General features: G+C 39.0%; 1 protein-coding gene across 1 annotated transcript in view; it reads right to left on the bottom strand.

Moving 5' to 3' along the window:
* The window catches only part of LOC145344118 (tubby-related protein 3-like), a 68,168-nt gene that overhangs the window by 4,432 nt on the left and 44,119 nt on the right, over positions 1-19,617 (bottom strand). Inside the window, 8 exon segments of the mRNA XM_080190975.1 lie at positions 2,093-2,264; positions 4,788-4,886; positions 6,230-6,344; positions 8,218-8,330; positions 9,673-9,870; positions 12,407-12,522; positions 14,272-14,433; positions 19,281-19,409. Coding sequence (XP_080047101.1) covers positions 2,093-2,264; positions 4,788-4,886; positions 6,230-6,344; positions 8,218-8,330; positions 9,673-9,870; positions 12,407-12,522; positions 14,272-14,433; positions 19,281-19,409 — 1,104 coding nt within the window.

Here is a 19,617-nt window from a genome sequence, read left to right as displayed (position 1 = left end):
TTCGATTTATTAGTACTTACTATCTAGGTCAACATGAGAAATGGCCAAGTGCACCTTGCGGCCACCTCAATCTTTGGAACTCTGCTCTAGCATAAGGCTTCAAACAGGTGGGATAAATAGAAAAAGGGTTTTTTCAAAGTTACTGTTAACCATGTGCCAACTACCCTCAGATCAGCATAATGGTTTGTAAGTTAGTCTGAGTAAAAATAAATGCAATGTTATAGATTGAAAGAAATGCCCAACCCAGTGTGCTGCTTATTACAAATCCACAACTTGAGACCACAAAGGAATTTACAACATTTGACAGACTGCATAGCAAACTGGCAGTGGGGTCAGCACCACAGACCTCCAACGTGGCAAGTAACTGTTAGGTTGAGGCAGGGATAACTGGAATACAAAAGGAATGGGAACAAATGTCGATTTTTCTCTTGTCATTAACATAAACTGTAGTTACCCCATTACCACCTCAGAGATAAATTAAATCAACACAAACCGCCAATAGAAAACAGGCTCTTCTGGTTTGTTTAACTTGGTCACACACTACTTTTACTGAACTACCAAAACATTTAACTTGTGTTGTCCTCTAACCAACACCTGCAATCAATATTATTATTAATGACAGACTGCAATCACCACTACTTGATCTGGGTATTATATAGATCCTTCACCAGGGATAAGCCAAATAGCAATAATGATATTGCAAGTCCTTTCAAGTTTAGGTATGAAATTCTGCATAACTTTCAATATTCATAACTTCATGACTTATTGATTTCCATGTGGCTTTTGCAGTCAAATATAACTGTGTTATAAGCATCATATTGATAGCTAGAAAATATCTCATTTACGGAGTACACTTATACATTAAGATAGGATGGCACAATTGGGTCAAGATTTGCCAATTGTTTATTAAACACAGTGACCGGAACCAGATAGAATCACATCATTGCATTACCTGTGTAACAACACTGAGAATAAAAAGACACATAGTGTTTGGGGAAAGAGCTGTTACACTAATGTAGGAGCGAGGTGCTGGGTCCTGCACCTAATGACAGTTGGTGCAAAATATTTCATGCACAAGGCGAAAATAAGATCGAGCTTTTACTGAATAGGTGTAATTCTTCTTTATTGGGCTAGCAGGTGGAAAATCAATGAATGAATGAAGATTGGTCACAGGGAATCTGATGTAGAGAGAAAGAGAGACAGATAGATAGAGATAAACAGATTAATAGAGTTTACACACGAGAAGGGGTGGGGGGAAGATACATTCAGAATAAACCAAAAAAGGAAAAACAATAAGTCAAAAGTGGAACAATGAGCAGTTAGAAAAGGAACAAAACCTGAAGTAAATCTCGGAGAATCCAAGTGTAGGCACGTAATTTCAGTAAAGTAGTAATGAAAAGTAGAAACAATCTCACAGGCATTTTACATGTGACTCCAGATCCAACACAGGTGACTCTTTCCTGTCCTCTGAAATGGATACTTAAAGGATAATTAGGGATGGGCAACAAATGCTGGCCTTGCCAGTGACACCCACATTCCATGAATGAATTTTTAAAAAAATCTGGTGAAGCTGCAACACAGAATTATTTGCATGCCAAACAGTATGAGCAGCAAGCAAAAGACGGAGCTAAGTGATCCCAAAACCAATGGATAAGCTCTGCAATCCTGTCATTTCCAGTCATGAACGGTGGAGGACAATCAAACAACTCACTGTAGGAGGAGGCTGCACAAATAACCCCATCCTCAATAATGGAGGAGCCGAGAAAATCAGTGCAAAAGATAAGGCATCTTTAGCCAAAGTTCCAAGCGGACGACGCATTTCAACATCCTCCAGAGGTCCCCTCCCCCACACCACTGCTCAACTCAATTCACTTCACAGGAACAGTAGGCGAATCAAAAAATATTTTACTTCAGCACTGACCCAGAATGGGTTCAGAATGCACCACTGTAATCCAATTTTGATGCAAAATGGCATTGTGAAGGCGCAACAAAGGGAAGTGTTGATAAAATTATCCCAACATACACAAGATGAATTTCGTATTCAGATCTCTCACAATGAACTGCAAGTCTAAGTTTGAGATTAAATACTTACGATCATTGTCATGAACAATCTGAAAGTTCTTGACAGATGCCTGAGTAACTCTTCCATGGAAATTCAGTACATAGGACTGTGTGTCATCATTCCAAACAGGCACCTTGTTGTGCAGCTCAATGAGATTTTCCATATTTCTGTTCTGCCACATTAATAGCAAACTTTCGTGCTCCTGTTTGAAAGCAATAGTAATCACTGCAGAAAATGGCAACATATTCAGCACAGAGAGAATTCAGATGAGGCAAAACAGAACAGTAATTATTAAACAGCCAGTTGTAAAAACAGTTGCAAATTTGGTACACAGAACATGAGAATGGAATTAAATTACAACTTCAGTGTTTTAAGTATTCAATTGCTGTTTCATAGAATTATAGAATCCCTACAGTGAAGAAAGCCACCATACGGCCCATCGAGTCTGTACCGACCACAATCCCACCCAAGCTCTATTCCCATAACCCCCATATTTACTCTGCTAATCCCTCTAACCCACACATCCCAGGATACTAAGGGGCAATTTAGCATGGCTGACACACCTAACCTGCACATCTTTGGACTGTGGGAGGAAACCAGAGCACCCAAAGGAAACCCACACAAACATGGAGAGAATGTGCCAACTCCGCACAGACAGTGACCCAAGCCAAAAATTGAACGCAGGTCCCTGGAGCTGTGAGGCAGCAGTGCTAATCACTGTGTCACCATGCCGTCCATTATTAAAATTTTGTTTTGAATTTATAGATTTTCATTGTACAGTAGGGAATGACACTGATAGAACACGAACCATTATAAAGACTTTCACCCTCATCCTCAGAGAAATTATACTAGTATGCAAAATGCCTTAATTCCGATGTAAAAATTACACCTGAAGGTACAGTTTTGATGTCCTCCATATGGTCTCTAAATTTGATACGTATTCTTTATACAAGTCACAGAAAAGCCAAACCTTCAAACCATTCCTTCACCTTCAAAATGTCTTTCCTCCTGGAAAGAGGTTAGGCAACTCGCGCCTTAGCCACAATCTCTAATAAGCCAATCTTAGCATTTCAGTAATTTCCCAAACAATTTGGATTGGGATATAATTGGCCTGCCTGGCACTGGTTGGCTTGCCATAAGAGAAGTGCCATGTTACAATATGTCATGAACTTAGTACTTGTGACTAATAAATAAACTTTATTTACTACTTCAGATAATCAAATTTTTAAAGTCAATATAAAGTCAATATTTTGTATGATTAAAACAGAACCAAAGGCTTCAAAAGATGACTGCTTTGTTGTGTATATTGGTGTTTGCAGGATTGAGGCTAGGTGGTCACGAAGGTTCAAGAATCTAAGGCGCATTAATAAGGAGATGGTTCTAACAGGCTACAAGCCTACTCTGCACAGTTACCCACGCAAAACATCAATGACGTCACATCCAATGACATTGTGTACATTAACTTAAAGGTGTCTTGTTCAGCTTCAATGCAGCTGGTAAGGAATCACTATAAATACGCAACAGATTCCTTTTTTGGATTGAAACCATTTTGCTGTCTCAAGAAAAAACAAATGAAGATTTGAGATAGTTGAATTAATGCTATTCCTGAAAGTAATTCAAAGGGAATCCAGCCAGGTCAGGGGTCAGGAGCACTGACCTTGGCAGGGATGGGGGGCATGCCACAACAGGGCAAAAGCATGCAACGTGTCAATTGGGGTTGCCAAAGAATTTTGAGTAGATTGGTTGGTTGTGCAAGTGTGTGTGCATGGAATGGTCATGTGCAAGTGTGTGCACAGAATGAGTGGATATACATGCATGCTGGTTGAGTGGGACTCTAAGGACAGTCATTGGAATTTAGAAGAGAGTTAATCTTATTGAAACATTCAGGTTAAGGGACTTGACAGGGTAGATGCTGACAAGATACTTCCCCTCATGGGAGAGTCTAGGACTAGACGATATAGTCTCAAAATAAAGGCATGCCAATTTAAGACTGAAATAAGGAGGAATTTCTTCTCTCAAAGGGTTGAGCGTCTTTGGAAATCCTTGCCAAAGGGAGGCAGAGACCTTCAGTACATTTAAGGCTGAGCGGTAGTTTTTGTTTTAATCAGTATGGGAATCAAGGGTTACGGGGAAAGGGCAGGAAAGTGGATGTGAGGAATGTCAGATCAACCATGATATTATTGAACAGAGCATGCTCGAGAAGCCAACTGGATGACAACTGTTCCAATTCCTTATGCTCTTATGGACTGCACGTCTGACAAATGTGTGTGTGCGCATGTATCTGTCTCATGCTCAAGTCTCAGAATTCATTGCCCTGCAACCATAACTATTTCTCTCTCCATAAATGCTAGCTGGCCTGCTGTGTATTTATTTACGTTTTTTATTTCAGGTTCCCAGTATTTGCAGTACTTTGCTTCTGTATTAATATCAAATAATTCTAAATTAAGGTTGCCAATGACTCTTCAAACTCTTGCCCTATCAGAAATTCATACACATTCTTGATTCAAATTCAAATAAATCACTGCTTTCACCTGTGGAACCTAATTTTACATTCCGATTCTACCTTCCATAGATTTTAAATATATTTTTAGAGTACTTGTTTTCTTACAGCAATATTAATTACTTAACATGCCAACAGCTCCTTGAAACCCTGGTATGACTATGTATAATTTGATTTTAAAGACCACTTAACCACGGAGATCCACTTTTTTTTTTAATGACTTACATTGCGAGGTCTGATGGGCACCCGTTCATGATTCATGCTCATCCCTGGAATGACAACAGTCATTTTCCGTGGCCCTTTAAAGCCAAGGACATTGGTCTCCTAGAAAGAATGAAACATGTGACTGATTCTATTAATAATTCATGGTAATCTTATTCATAGGTGCAGAATTCTCATTCTTATCACTGGGGAAATTTAAAATCAAATGTAATTTGCCAATGACTCCAGTAACTACTCATCTTCCTGAGAAACAAAAGTCATCTTAAAAGTGTATGTTTTTGAAGAGGGTCTGCAGGTTCAGCAAACTTCTGCCCAAGATGCCAGCAGAGAATAATGATGGATGTGAACATATTGAGGAGTAATGCCGAATGTATCAGTGTAGTACCTACAGGAAATTATTGGGCAAGAGCTCGTTATCCACTGTAATTGTCCTTATACTGAACTAACATTGTGCCTTTGAATATACATCATTCACTATAATTATTTTTATGCCAGTGTGGTTACCCCCAGTCTGAATATATCTGTAGCAACAAGACTTTTCCTTCTTTTTTGTGCTCTAGGTGAGGGATGTTGTACTGCAAAAAGGAGAATGTTCTGCTTCAGTCAATTGGTGCTAGATTCATGGATCTACTGGCAACCCAATGGCTTTCTGTGCAGCGTTACACGTATATTGTACTGCCAGCTGGTGACAAACCAGAAGCTGCTTCATACTGAGGATTTATACTTGATTTAAATTTAAAATCCTTACACTTCATTATTAAGGCTGGACTGACTTTCTAACTAGGCTTTAAGAGCTAAAAAAAATTGTAATTAACCAGTTACACCATCTAGTTTTACATTCATTATTTCCTATTTGTTCACGAGATATGGGCATCACTTACCCATCCCCAATTGCCTTCAACAGATTGTGGTGAACCACCTTGTGTACCAGCTGAATGGCTTGCTAGGCCATTTCAGAGAGCAATTAAGAGTAAACCATGTTTATGTGAATCTGGATTCACATACAGGGTCAGGCTAAATAAGGATGGAAGCTTACCTTGCCTAAAGGTCACTTGGGTTATCAGATCTATTTTTGTGACAACCTGGTCATTTCATTGTCACCATTATGTAACTACATTCAGAAATTGATAGCAGAGTAACTAGCCATCACTACCAACATTCTGTGTAAAATTTTGATGGCGTGCACAATGCTTTTTTTATGAAGTTACACAGCCACCCATGTGCATAGCCTGGCAGCTTCATAGCCTGTAACACTTCCTCGTCACTGTTGTTTCCACACAGCTGTACCTTCTCCATGAGGCAACAAGACCGAAAGAGAATTGTATATGGTCCGCAACATCATTAAACATATATTTTGACAATCTTTCAGTTACTGTTTATTGGGCTGTCCAAATTAGGCACTGCAGACTTTAGAATGGTGAAATATCCACTGCTGTAATACTTACATAGCAAATTGCTGCTAACTCCTGTCTAGTATTGGCTTCATCAAGCAACCCAACCGCTTTTGCAGGATTTACTCCATTATCGTAGATTGTAAATTTAGTCCCCATTAAATTTGACCTGATGAAAAGAAAATGTAACACAAGATTAACAAAATATTAAGGCACAAGTGATCAAATAGTTGGAAATGCACAGACATAAGAAGTTTTGTCTATTTGCTTCCACCACTAAAAAGTGAACAATTATATAAAAGTAACATGCAATAAGATACTGCCAGTGACATTTTCAATCTTTTATGCAATGCTCTGTAATGCCCATTTAAAAATCATTGTGAATCACAGATACCAGCCTGTCCTTGCTCTGTGGCGAGACACCCTAGTTTCATATCAGTCATCTGAAATCAGATGTTTTTATGGCCAAGTATTTACAGCACAGAAACAGGTAAATTAGGCCAATAGGTCCACAATGGTGCAGGAATAGCAAAATGAATCAAAACTCTACTCAAGGAACTCCAAATCTGTAGTCAAGACCAGACAACTCATGCTTTCTCTATTAATATTTCTTTTTCCTGCTTTACCTTGTTTGAAATGAAGACTTTGATGGTTTAGAAGGGAATGATTTTGATCCAGATATCTAATCATTGGATACGTCTTAAACCAGAATGCCAAGATACATTAGTAAAAATAAATTGAAATACAGGAAAATTAATGGGAAATGAATTAAGCTTTTAATGTGACATTCAAGGCTCCATTCTACAATTTTAAATAGCCCTTGAAATTCTCAATTACTTTGAATTCAGATCATACTGATTCACAACATTAATAAGAATTCTTCCTGGTTTCAGGTTCTATTGAGAACCTGTTCACCACCAAAGGATGCAACAAATTTTTGGAGGGATCCAACAGAATTTGTACCCTCATTGCTACTTACTTGCAAAGGTTAACGATCAAAATATTGATTACTGGCCATTCAAACATTTGTATCCAGCACTTTGATTAACAACTAGGCGAATTGCTCATTCGGAACGCCAGCGCAGACAGACACGATGGGCTGAATATTCTATGATTTGCTGAGAAGGTTTTTGTTGCAAAGGGACAACAGGCTCCCTGCCAAAATCAATAACATGTTTAACAGGATTTGTCACAACAATTCTTATATTTTTGGAATCCAAGGGTGCTTTAAGATGCTGCCATTCAACAACCCAAAGACCTATTTACAGAAGGATATTGTCTTGATTAACGACTGTACTGCACCTTGTCCTTGCAGCCAATGGAATGAAATCAGCCTTGCTGAGGGTTACCTGCTACTCGTGTCTTTAGTTAATAAAGGTGAAGGATGTTGGTGCTATGCAATGGAACACCTATCCACTCCTAATGTCAGAAACACACCAGGTGAGGTGCAGATTAATAAAAGTTTATATTTCTCCAACAAACCTTTCCAAGACAGGTGACAAAAGAAACCTATTTTAATTCAGCTGAAGAATGTCAGTTTAGCCAACCAATAGGACAGCTTACAGATATCAGTGGAACATTGCTATTTCCATTACTGGGTTAAGATTACTAATTGCACCTATTTTACTATATACAGGTTCTGAGAAACTGTTTTAGACTCCCTATCAAATAAACTTTCTTCCATCAATGTGGCCCAAATCTCTGAGGAAAAGGACATTGCAAAACTTCAATGCATCACCAAAACCTTAAAAGGTCTATCCAAAATGAAAGCTGAGACTGGAATTCATACCTGCTCAGTCATTCCTCAATGTGTTTTCTTTAAATAGGCTAGTTTTTTTAAGATAAATTGAAGTCATCAGTGACCAATGTATATACCACAAAACCCCAGTGTACTGATGGACCAATGAAAGTCATATAACATATTAACGTAACTCAGCAATATTAATCATGGTCAGTGCACAGGCCACAAACCCCTTTACAAGATTGTACAAGACTTTATAAATGATCATTTGTAGTTTACTTTCCCATCAAAAGATACCAACCTTAATTTCCCTACATAGCTGTCGGCTTCTCTTGACAAGTCTGTTGCATCAACGGATATCAGATAATTGGAAGTTTTGCTCTTTTTCCTTTTTCTTCCAGCTAACAAAAATAGCTGTGTAAAATAAAGTAATAACATTTTCAGAGTTCTCCTCTCATCACAGCTAGTTCCTCCACTCTATCATTTGCCAGACAGAACAACAACCCAGTAGGAAATGCATTTTCTCTTCAAAGCTTTCAGTTATTCAATGTGTTTATCCAGCTGTACGATAAACACTGCTGCAAAATAGGCATACTAATGGCAGTCAAGATTAATCTTCCAAGTATGCATTACTGTCAGCTGAGGTCTCAAGGGAAACATATTTGGGAAAATTATCTCTCCCCAAACCCAAATCAGCTTCAAGACAGGACCAGTGCCTTCCCCATCCCACCCAAGTCAAATGCAGAGTAAAGTTTTCTCATCTACACTATCAAAATTATTAGGGAATTTGATCATGCTCAAATTGGTCTGTTAAAAAACTGAATTGCAATGTTAACCCACGATGTCTGTACTATTCCAGATACTGTATGAACATAAGCTTTGGATACAAACAAAACAATACACCTGCAATGTCAAATTGTTGCAACCTTTGACCCAGAGGCAGTGACAGTAAGGAAACTTTTTAATTATGTTTAGGGAATGTATAATTGTTCTTAAAAATATTTGAAAGCTACTTTTAAGAGTTTGTAACATATGCAAAAGGACCAACTATAAATTTCTGGATGATAAATATGGGCCCATGTGACTTGGAAGCAGAACCAACAAGAAGGCAGCTGAAATATGGAGACTGTGTGGCAAACAGGATAAAGAGGAGCAGAAAACAGAAGAACCAGAGTGTGGTATTGAGAAGTTGAATATAGGGAAGATTGCATGGGTAGAACCCCAATTATGTGGAAGTTGCTGCTTATGGAGAATCAGCTAAACTCTCAAAGAGAAGGAACTGGAATTCACCTTAGCAGAATTGATCAGTTGGAACTGGGATTGTATAGGTGTTTCCCTTTTTTCCCCCATGATGGCCTCATTTAATGTTTGAAATTGATGCAATCCCAGAATGTGAGCAATGGGAAAGAGTTGTTGAGCAGAGTCACAATCCATGGTTTGGAAACTCCTGGTCTAGAAGGTTCGTGAGATAGTTTCTGTGGTGTCTGCTATTCCATGTGTAACTTATAATTCGCACCAAGTGTGATTTTCCTGTTAATTGATATTTTTCCTAATCATTTAAGATCCTCCTCTAACATTTCTGTCTTATCAGGCAAAATAAGATGACAATTTAATCACCCTCTTTTAAAAGTTCTCAGATTCCTCCAAAGAGTGTGCTAAAATTTGATTTGAAACACTGGTAAACATTAATACTATTGAAGCTTGTGAATTTATATTTTATGCTTTTGCCATCAGCTACAGATGTGAGTTGCCTCACCTTTTTTCCGTCGTCCCGTTCAAGATGCATGAAATAGGTTGGGTAGAGACCTCGATCCATTCCCTTCTTGTCCCGTGTTATCCTGCATTTGACAGTTATTCCCCGAGGGGCAGGCCTCAGTGCGAACTCCTCCAAACTGTCAATCTCAATCAAGCTTAAGCCAGAGCTAGGAGAAGGAACTGAGGCAGCAGCTGATTCCTATAAATGAGAAGTGGAGAACTAAATATAATCAATCTGTCAAATCTGTGTAGCACTGCTTGGGCTGAGTCCAGAAGCTCTGAAAGCAAAAGCAGGATCACTACTGGAAATTTCGGTTGATCGTGAATTGTCCTGCTCGTTACAGCAATTAACCCAACTCTTTAGTGACCCATTCTTCTGATTGCTCCAAACAAGTCTTGAGCTACTAAAGCAGAACACTTATTTCCCTCATTAGGAGTTCAGAGACTTATTACTAATTTCTTCAAAGCAATTTTCTTTTACCCACACCTGATATTTCTAATTTATTGGATTATGCTATGGTTCCAGTATCCTTTTGATATCTTGATTAAGCAAGCATTCTTAAGGTCAAACTAAATAAAACAAACTCAAATTAAATCAGCACAAAGTAAAAGGGGCAGCTCCCCGAAAGGAAGGGGAATAGCCCGAACAAAAACAAAGTACAAAGGAAACTTAAAAATGTCAAATTAAAATGTGATTATTAGGGTCAATAATGCACTCCAGCCCCTGTGGTGTCCAACAGGTGCAGAAGGCGTCAACTGCACCCGTGGACACAGCACGCTCCCTCTCCATGGACACCTGGCCACGAACATAGCCACGGTAGAGGAGCAGACAGTCAGGATGGACGGTCCCCTCGATCACCTGCTGTCTAGACCTGTAAATGGCACGTTTCGCCAGGCCCAGAAGCAGGTTCACGAGGAGGTTGCCATCCCAACCCTCTCCTCTGCACACCAGATGTCCGTAGATCAGAAGCATGGGACTGAAGTTGAAAAAAAAAATGAGTGTTGGAATAAAGATGGTAGACAATTCAGACAAACAGGACATCACAACGGAGTCCCAAACTCTGTTTAACCAATCTGCACCGAAGGACTTTCAAGCAGTCATGTTTGAAAATGGAAGTGAAAAAGCTGGCAGATTTTCTCTCCGCTTTAGGCTGGGAACTGAGAAAAAAATGTAGCATCTCATCTCGGGGTGGGGGGTGCAGTAAAAACTGAAAATTAAACCAGAGACATCTGATGTCTACGGCTGAGTAATACACTGCATGTGGCCATCATCTTCTTGACCATCACAAAATTAAGAGTATCTATTATCAAATAATGGCAAATTTGCATTGTTGGGCTGTACTCACTGAAACAATGTTGAGACAAGAGATAAATTTACCATTTGAAAACTATGCTGAAAAGGAGCACAGGTGAATGAATCAAAGATATAGTGAGTGACCCTATCTCTAATAACTCAACTCCGAATCCAGCTCCCAGTAGAGGTGCAAAATTGGTGAATTTAACCATTCACTAGGCTATTGAAAACTGTTTCTGAACTCGAGCAGCAGCTTGGGGAAGTACCTCTCTCAGTTCATCTGTATGCAAAAAAATTATTTTACTTTATATTAAAACAATTCTCTATCTTCTTTTTTCCTCAGTGAAAATTGCTGGCCTTTGTTGAGAAATTGCTAAAGAACTGAGTTGGGCCATTAGTTACATGACACAGAGAACATACTTATATCCTCAAGACTAAATTGTCTAAACCTTTTTCATACAGGGCCCTATGTTATTGTCCTGATAGTCAGTTGATGAAGGAAGAAACTAGAACCAGTCTTTATCTGGAATACAGTCAGTCACAGAATGAAACATTACAGTGAAACATCTTCTGACTCCATTCCTGAATCAGTAAATGTCTCTTTATGTGCTCAAGTAACCATCCAGTCAATGCACTCCACATATACGTGCTCAACCTCAAGTAATACAAATAACACTAATAGCCAGAAGGGATGCTTACAATCCAACCCCTGGATTTTAATTTAAGTCCTGTGAGCAAAAAGTATGATCTAATATTTTGAACATTTCTTTCAGGAAGGTATTTTCTTTTGCCCACTTACTTAGGTCAGTGCTTTCTTCCAGGACAACGTCTGGCATTTCAAAGCACTGGTGCTTTTTGACAGCTTTACAACAGAGCATAGAAAAATACCAGTCACACCTTTCTTCCTGTTTGGTTACAAAATGAACCCAGCAGCAGCCCAGAAACATCTCCCCTCACATCAATGCCTCCACCAGGCAAATTCCTGCACTTTTGTTGACACAGTTATACAAAAGTGCAGATTTTAATTTCACTTCAGAGCTAAAAGCCTATCTGTAATATGCACAGCAGCATATCACAGAATGAAGAAATTTGACTTTATGCCCACATAGACCATAGTGAATTCTAAGCCACATTGTCAGAGAAGTTGCTGACAGGATGTTGTAAACTTCTGAGAATGGGAAAAAAAGATATTTTTATATAAATAGAAGAATGAAGGATGAAAATTAGATTGATAATTACAAAATAATCCAGCAAGAGGCCTAGGAGTTGTGACCTTTGTGTGTTCAATTTCGGAAACATTCTAATGCAATGTAGAGAAAGTACTAATAACATCTTGGACTATTTTGAGCAGCATCACATAATTGTTTTACCGCTTTCTCTCCCTGAAGGGACTACAGTACTTCTTTAAAGTCAAACTTCTTCAGCATAATTAATCGCTTACCTTGTTTGATTGCTTGCTGGTGGCAGACAAGGGCCTGACATTTTCGTAACTCTGTGAGCTTGAAGTATTGTCATTCTCCTCATCTGCTTCTTCAAAGTTCATGCTTCCAGAGATTCCTGTATTTATAAGTAGTTTATTTACCCCATATTTAAAGGTTTCAAAAATGTATACTTTTTTAAAATTGGAATTTCTGCACAAAAAAAAATTAACAGACAGTGAATGCCAGTAGGCTATTTGACCACATAGACATCACTGTCTCTCACAATTAGAGAAATCAATACAAAAAGGGATATATGGATTTTGACATCACTTAAGTCTGAGGGAAAAACAAAAAGTAAAGATTGCATTTGGAATGGGGAATAGGAAAAGTTTAGAATCGTGGAACAGAACCATAGAATCCCTACTGTGCAAAAAGAGGCCATTTGAGCCATTAAGTCTGCACCATCATTGAAAGTGGCATCTCATGTGGCAATTAGAAAAAGCTAACTAGAACACTTAGCTTTATGGAGTGGTATGGAATATATGATTTGAGGTTAATCTATATAAAACCTTAGTAAGATGACTTCAACGAGTTTGGAGGTGGTTGTGGAATTTAATTGGGTGGGAAGGTGATGGTCAGGCCCTGTTGCCTTGTTCCCCTTTAGCCTAATTAACCCTGGGGTGCAAATGCTCATGGATGGCCTTTGCCTTCCGGTGCCAATTGAGGCCCATAAGTGGCAATTAACGTCTAAGTGTTCCCTGCGCACCACCGCTCCCCCCCCCCCCCCCCCGGACCCCTTACCATCAGTGATATTCAATCAATGGCAGGTGGTGGGAATCTCCAAGTGGGAAGCCCAGAAAGGAAACCGGGTTCTCGGGAGTGGGTCCCTCATTCAAAGGCACACTAAATGTTCGAGGGACCTGGTGTTGGGAATGGGCAGGCCCACTGTGAACCATCCCCTGCCCTTGCTGCCAACTACTTTCCACAGCCCCTTTCCCACAATCCCATCCTGCCCTCACACATCTGTGGCCTGCATCTCTCATTGATCCCAAGCCTCAACGCTGGGTGTACTGCCAGCAGCAGCTACCACTCCCTCTGGCACTGCCCACAAAGCCTCCACTTGGTGTTATCTCTCATGGGCAGGACTTCCACTGCCAAAGTTCTATGTCCCAAGGAAGACCCATCACTGTCCACTTAAGTGCCTAGTGAGTACTTAATGCAATAATTATTTCCAAAAGGTGGTGGTGCAGGGTTCTTGCCAGCTGTCCAGCCAGTAGGTGAGATCCCATCACCTGCACTGTATACAATCAAATATGTGAGAATCCTGTCCATTTTTGGACTCCATGCTATACAAATGTTGAGGCAATACAGAAGATACAACCCAAAAATTGTTACTAAGAGGAAACTACAAATACAAAGATAGAGATGAGAAATTGTGGCAGTTTTTGTAGAACAGAAGAGATCAAGGGGCATTCTGATAAAGTTGTCTAAATTTATGAATGGATAGACTGAGTCATTCTAAACAATCAGTAATTTGCCAATTCTAACAGTGGTTGTTGGATATATTACAATTGGAACGTGCTACATTCACTCGAGTGTAGACAGAATCTTGGGTTAAGCTCCCATTCAAAACACAGCCCCCTCTGACAGTCCAACACTTCAACATCATACTTCAGGGTTGAGCTGGAATTAGGTACTCCTCTGATTGGAGGAAAGACACGTGACTACTCAGCCAATATAAAAGTAGAAAATGTAAAGATATAATCAATAATAAAGTACAACAGTTATCTATCCCATCCTCTATTTAGCGTATTCACATTGGCATTGTTTCTTTTAACTGAATATAATCTAAATAGAGACAAACAAGATTGGTGAACCATCCTACCTCTTTGTTCCAATACTTCCTGGATGTCTGGTTTTGATGCAGAATCCAGGACTGATTCTACTTCATTACAAGCTGTCATGGATTGTCCAACTGAAAGGATTTGGATTTTAGTGCTAACTTCCTGTACCTCATTGTTAATGAAGGCTCCTGGCCCATCAATACCTGCGGCAGAAAAACCATTTTTTTTAAGTAATTCACAATAATGCCTGTCTCATTAATAATAATACTGATATTACCTTGCCAGTGACATTCACATCCCAAGAATGAGTTTTGTAAATTCACATGTTCAAAATCCTGAGGGGATAGGCAAAGTAGATAGGGAGAAAATGTTCCCACTCATAAAAGAATCAAGAGCGAGAGCGCACAGATTTTTAAACATGAAATACAAATATCAGGTTGTATTGTCTTATGATACAGAGAGGAGGGAGGACAGTATAAAAAAAATGATCTTTGCAAAAAAAAAATCAACTTGTGTATAACGTCCTCTCCAAATATATGCATACACAAGCTGTTTTTTTTAATAAATAGAAACAAAAATGGGAATTTGGGCTAATGAAATAAGATTTTTAAAAATGAAAATAGAAAACAACAGGCCATATACAGTGGTGTGTGTGTGAGTTGTAATTTCTCTAAATACGCTAAGAATGGTAGCCAAATCTTGTAAAATTTTGTAGTAAAGCCTTCTAGCGTGCACCTTATTTTTTTCTAATTTTAATAAAATTTAACACATCTTCAATCAAGTGGGAATGGGATGGAGGAGCACATGGCAAGGCCAATATATGCAGGGGCCTGGTGACACATGTCACAGAATCAATCGATACCTTGATATTCAGTCAGTGGAAGCTTGGCTGGAATTCCTCCCCACCACCCTGGCCATCACAGGTGAAAGGGTGGACCATGATAAGGTCTGTTGACCTCGGGCAGGATTTTACGCTTTTGGGACAAGAGAGGCTGTAAAATCCCAGCCCTTGTTCATGCCACATTTACTGCAGATGGATGAGGAACAAATATGATATAATTCTGCATCCCAAGTCTCATCTGTGAATTTGTCACCTAACTCTTGCTCCCATAAGGTCTTACAGTTGATAATAAAGGACTACCATCAAGGAGGAAGGGGTACAAAATGATGATTCTAAGCGCAACCAGACAGGGGCATCCAGTTGAGTGTCTGCCTGTAACCAATATACGACAGCTCTAAAGTTGGCAACCCAGTAACAGAATTGGAAATTGGGTAAACCCATGCCTCCCAAAAATTTTGGTCTTTGCAAAACTGTTCTGCAAAATCTTGGGATCTTTCTATTCCAAATGGAGTCTGAAAAGAAACGATCAGGTTTATGAAAAATGATTTAGGGGTAAAAATTGGGATATACTGAAAAAGGCATGAAAATTTGGTGAGGGAATTCATTTTGATAGGGTTAATGTGACCTGCTAGGGACAGTGGGAAATGGTCAAATTTGTCTATTACATGCACTCCCAGATAGGTAAATTGATTAAAGGAGATCTTAAAAGATACTGCATGCAATGGAAAGTTGCTGCATTCAAAGAAAATAAATTGCTGCTAATAACCTGAAATACGATCAAATTCCTCAAGAGTAGACAAAGCAATAGGTAAAGACATGGCAGGGTCAGTAATATAAAGGAGAAGGCCTTCTGCATAAAATGAGACCCGCTGTTCAGTGAACCATCTCACCCCTTTGTATTCCCGTCATGCATTGACCATCACAAAGTGCAATAGTGATAGGCTCAATGTTATACCAAATACTTGAGGAAAAAGGTGGCCCCCTCGCTTGGCAGCTCAACAAAAAGGGAAATATTCAGAATGGGTATTATTTGTTTTGGTCGATAACCATGTAACCCAAGACATGAAGTATGACAAATCCAAATTTCTCCAAACCATAAAAAAAGGTAGCTTCACTCGACATAATCAAAGGCCTTGTTGCCATCTAAAGAAGTTAAAATCTCTGAGGGTTTTGTGGTTGAGGAGTTATACATACCATCAAAGAGTTGCCAAATGTTAAAAAATGAGATAAATCCAGTCTGGTCAGGAGAAATAATGGAAGGAGAAATAGACTCTAAACCATAGTTAATATTTTACCTATTAGTCTAAGAACAACATTGAGCAATGAAATTGATCTTAAAAAGAGGTAGCGCTAATATCTATAACAACATGTATTTGGACCGACAGAAAGTCATCATCCGGGCGCACGTGTATTAAATCACTGAAGAAACATGATTCAGCTTTGCCATCTAGTAGTAAATCCATTATTAAAGAGTGGTCAGAAATAATTGTAGCATTATATGAACAGGAATGGACAGCAGAAAGAAGCTTATTATTTAAGAAAAAATAATGAATAAGTGTATATGTATGATAAACAGGGAGGAGGAGGAGTACTCCCTGTTAGTTGGATTGAAGAAACACCACAGGTCTGAGACTGCATTCTCCTGAAGGAATTATTTAATCATCTCTGCAGATTTTGAAGCCTGTCTTAGGGTTCGAAAGAGGCATTGTGATTCAAATGGTTAATCAATATATTAATTAGTAATGGATTCAGTTTGTCTGAGAATTTTTTTAAATAAAACTCAATCGGATATCCATCTCATCTTGGACATTTTCCACGTTGCATGGCTCTACCTGCCTTAGTAATTTCCACTACGATGAAAGGCTCCTCTAAGCAACTCATTGAGTCGGGATCAATAGTGGGAACATTCAAATTTCTCAAAGGCTGATGTGTCAGTAAGATGTTCAGATTTGTATAAGGTAACATAATATTCTTTAAACGGGTTGTTTAAAGCTGAGAATCAACTGATATGCCTGCAGGGGTTTGAATCTGCGTAATTAAAAAAGAGTCGAGGATGACTGACTGAGTTGGTAGGCCAACAATTTATTTGCTTTGTCACCATGTTCATAATGTACATGTCATGATTTAAATAGCTTCTCCTCAGCTTGATGTGTAGATATGATATCAAAGTCAGCTTTTAATAGGAAATGCTCCTTATTTACAGTTGGAGATGGATTAGTGGTATATATGTTGTCCAAATGAATATTTTCTGATGGTTCAGTTTTTTTTTTAACTCCTTTTTTCTTTCATAGGTAGCTAGGGTATGATCTGCCTTCTTACATAAGCCTTCAAGGATTTCCATAGAACAGAGATGAAGATATCAGGGGTAGCGTTAATAGCTATAACAGCATGCATCTGGGCTGACAGAAAGTTCAAAATCATCATCTAACAGCTTACATGTATTAAATCACTGGGGAAACATGATTCAGCTCTGCCACCTAGGAGTAAATCCATTGTTAGAGAAGGGTGGTCAGAAATAATTATAACATTATATGAACAGGAACAGACAGCAGGAAGAAGTTTATTATCTAAGAAAAAAAATCAATAAGTGTATACGTATGATGAACAGGGGAGAAGAAGGAGTACTTCCTGCTAGTTGGGTTGAAGAAACGCCAATGGTCTGAGACTACGTTTTCCTGAAGGAATAATTTAATCATCTCAGCAGACTTTGAAGGTCTGTTGGTTTTAGTAGAGGAACGGTGAAGGGTGTGATTCACCCAGCGATTAAAATTGGTCCCTAATATAAGTAAATATGAGCCCACATCCAGTAGGATGATAAAAATGAGCAAAATTAATATTCATTGTCCCAATTAGGGGCATGTACATTAGCAATTAAGGGAGTGTTATATATCCTATCCGTAATGATATATCAACCATTCATACCAACCACATTTGAAGCTACAAAAGGCAAGGACTTGTGCAATAAAATTGCTGCTCCCTTTCTTTTCTGAGAGAAGTTGAATGATAAAGTTGGCCCACGCACTCTTTACAAGTCTAAAGTGATCCGAGACTATAAAGTGGGTTTCCAGGAGAAAACCTTATGCATACAGATCTTAGAGATGCTTCTTGCACTTGATGAGGTGATTCAACCCCAAAACATTCCAGCTGACAAACCTAAGAGCGCATCCCTCAAACTTTTAGATTGAGTCGTATTTTCTTAGCGAGAAACAATATCTTCAGCCATTATGATGGGTAGGGGGAGTAGGTATTGTAAAGATAATATGACACATGCTAAGGGGTGTTATAATGTCAAATAACTTTTATAAAACATTAGACAACCAAACATGACAAAATGAAGAGACAATAGAAATACTAAAAACACACTCCCCACCCCTCAAAGCATCTCTCCAAACAAGATGCATGCAGACTCAGCTCTCCTAACTTCTACATAACACTCCTCACAAACCGTAGCATATCTACTAAGCCCCTTTGTTAACATATATTAAGTGACATTAATACATCAAACAGAAGAGGGGCATACTAACAATATGTTAACATATGCCTCAGTTTCCTATGTACCCTGTTCGTCAATACTCCTTGGAAAATAGAAGTTACTGTTCTGCTGCCCATATCTTTGGAATGGCTATTCAACTTTATCGTGCAGTTGAAGGTTGCAGCAGCTTATGGGTGTTCAAACGAGTGCTTGGCTCCACTTGATGGAGTGTGTGTCGTGAAGGCTGCCTTGATTTGGCCTCTGATCTTCGGGTAAGCGCTCTTCATGACATACGACAACACAGAGTCGCTGAGCTATAAGTTCTGCACACACGATGACGGCCTCAACTGGGATCTTGGGTTCATGCTGTAACCTCCACAACTTGCCTGGGCTTGCAAAATCTCACTAACTGGGGACAATACACATCTCTTTAACCTGTGCTTACTCCTCTCTCCACTCATGGTGTCTGTACCTTTAAGACTTGATTACTTGTAAAGACCTGCATTCCAACCATTATTTTATGAATTGAGTTTGTGTCTTTATATGCTCTGTTTGTGAACAGAACTCCCAGTTACCTGATGAAGGGGCAGTGCTCCAAAAGCTAGAAGTTTGTGCTAGCAAATAAACTTGTTGGACTTTAATCTGGTGTTGAGAGACTTCTTGCTGTAAAGACAGTTTGAACAGCTCACATTTTGTGATAATTAGAAAATGCCAATTCTATGGGTTTAAATGCTAACCTGGCTCGCCTTTATCCCTTTTGGTGTCTCTGTCCAAATTACCATTTTCTTGCAAGCTTTTCGATATGTCTGGCTGTAAAGGTTTTTCAGGAAGCTGTGCCTCAATTGATTTCTTTCTATCTCCTTCAGCTAATATAACTTAATGCAAAGAGAAAATTTGAGGATGTCATTCTTAAAATTCCTTTCCTTACCTTTTTGTTATGAGACAACATAATGGCAGCAGAAAATACTGACCCCCCTCCAAAATAATTCACGTGGTTAGCACTAATAACAATAATCTACAAACCACTTCTAAGTGAAAGACAGGTGGAGGAAGAAATACACAAACGATTTAGGG

The sequence above is a fragment of the Carcharhinus amblyrhynchos genome, chromosome 6 (genome assembly GCF_965287045.1).
Source record: "Carcharhinus amblyrhynchos chromosome 6, sCarAmb.v2.hapA, whole genome shotgun sequence".
Taxonomy (NCBI): domain Eukaryota; kingdom Metazoa; phylum Chordata; class Chondrichthyes; order Carcharhiniformes; family Carcharhinidae; genus Carcharhinus; species Carcharhinus amblyrhynchos.
The sequence above is the reverse complement of the archived record's forward strand: the minus strand, read 5'-3'. Positions and strand labels throughout refer to the sequence as shown.